Source organism: Henckelia pumila, chromosome 1 (assembly GCF_033568475.1).
Source record: "Henckelia pumila isolate YLH828 chromosome 1, ASM3356847v2, whole genome shotgun sequence".
In the NCBI taxonomy this organism is placed as follows: Eukaryota; Viridiplantae; Streptophyta; class Magnoliopsida; order Lamiales; family Gesneriaceae; genus Henckelia; species Henckelia pumila.
Genome location: NC_133120.1, coordinates 74,624,885 through 74,626,373, shown reverse-complemented (window position 1 = coordinate 74,626,373; position 1,489 = coordinate 74,624,885). Strand labels below are relative to the sequence as shown.

General features: G+C 41.1%; 1 protein-coding gene across 1 annotated transcript; it reads right to left on the bottom strand.

Moving 5' to 3' along the window:
- Positions 1–228: 228 nt before the first annotated feature.
- LOC140865324 (uncharacterized) lies at positions 229–1,083 on the bottom strand. The gene has a single exon (XM_073269933.1). The coding sequence runs from the start codon at positions 1,081–1,083 to the stop codon at positions 229–231; it is 855 nt and encodes a 284-aa protein (XP_073126034.1).
- Positions 1,084–1,489: the final 406 nt, after the last annotated feature.

Sequence of the window (1,489 nt, the reverse complement as noted above, 5' to 3'; positions counted from 1 at the left end):
ATGTTGTGTACCTGCTTCCCAACATAAGTCTTTCAAATGAATATTTTTGAACCTATTATTGAAATTAGAACACACGTGCCTCAAACAAAAACGATGGACACCACGAGGAGGTCGAAAGTCAGGGAGATTTTGAACCGCACTTGTTAAACCTGCATGCCTATCAGATATAAGACACACTCCTCTGCAACCTCGTGTCACATGTTGTACAATGTTACTTAAGAACCAATGTCAAGACTCGTAAGATTCTTCATCGACTAGCGCAAATGCCAGAGGCAACAACTGGTTATTAGCATCCAAAGTCACTGCAATGAGCAGTTTGTGCTTGTATTTGGTGTATAGATGTGTGCCATCAACACTGATTATTCTGCGACAATTCTGAAATCCATCTATACACGGCTTGAAAGCCCAGAATACAAAGTTCAAAACTTTTTGGGGATGATCATTTTGCCGAAGGTGCTTCCACTCTACAATAGTTCCTGGATTATACGTTGATAGAGCACCCATATATTTAGGAAGCAATGATACAGAGCTTTCCCACGTATCATATACGATCTCCACTGCACGCTTCAAACCTTGCCATGCCTTATCATATGATATCTCATACCCATATTTTCCTTTGATACTCTCTCGGACATACTTGATCTCATATGCAGGATCACAATGCACAATTCCAAAAAGTGTGTCTGCTACCATATTTATGTCAAGGTTGTGGTGATCTATGCCCACTTGGCTAGAAATGCATGTATGCTCCCCACCATACTTCGTGATCATGAAAAAACCTATATTCTGTTTGAATGATGCTCGAAGTCCCCAACCACAATTGTCACCTGCAGAAAAGTTCTTACACTTGATCTTCCATATTGTTGGAGAACTTTGGACGACAACATATTCACGTCTTGCAATTCGAACAGAAAAATCCTTCACAGATGCCTTTAATTCAATTTTGTTCTTGAAAACCATTTTGGCACAAAGTTCAGGCCTTGCAGAGTCATAGAACTTAGTCCGTGATCTAGATGATAGCCCAAATGAATCTGGAATTTGTTCATCATACACTGTGTTGAAAAATTGAGGAATTTCTCGCATGACGGGACCTTCACGAGGAATGTTCTGTGCAAGTGTTTCCCCACCATAGTTTGGGACATGCGATGATGTGCCCTCATCCTGACGTGCGCTCTATCCTGCATCCATGATTTGGGCGTCAACTTCACGTAGTGTGTTGGCACGATCATCTTCTTCCCCATCACTTGATGCTACATCAGGCTCACTATCACTACTCATTACATTATGAGAACTGTCAGCAAACGGATCATGTGCCTCTGTAATATTTCCTGTAATTGCTTCTTGCATATTTGCTCCCCTGATATGGTCATCAACCATATTTTGCGCATTGTGAAAAGATCTTGGGTTCATGATACTCGGTCCTATATCCCCGTAATTTAAATCCAACACTCTGGATGTATTGAACCCCCTAGGAATATATTCTTGTGTG

Bases quoted from the DNA above. Each gene is read 5' to 3' on its own strand.
- LOC140865324 (XM_073269933.1), bottom strand. From the start codon at position 1,083: ATGCGAGAAATTCCTCAATTTTTCAACACAGTGTATGATGAACAAATT.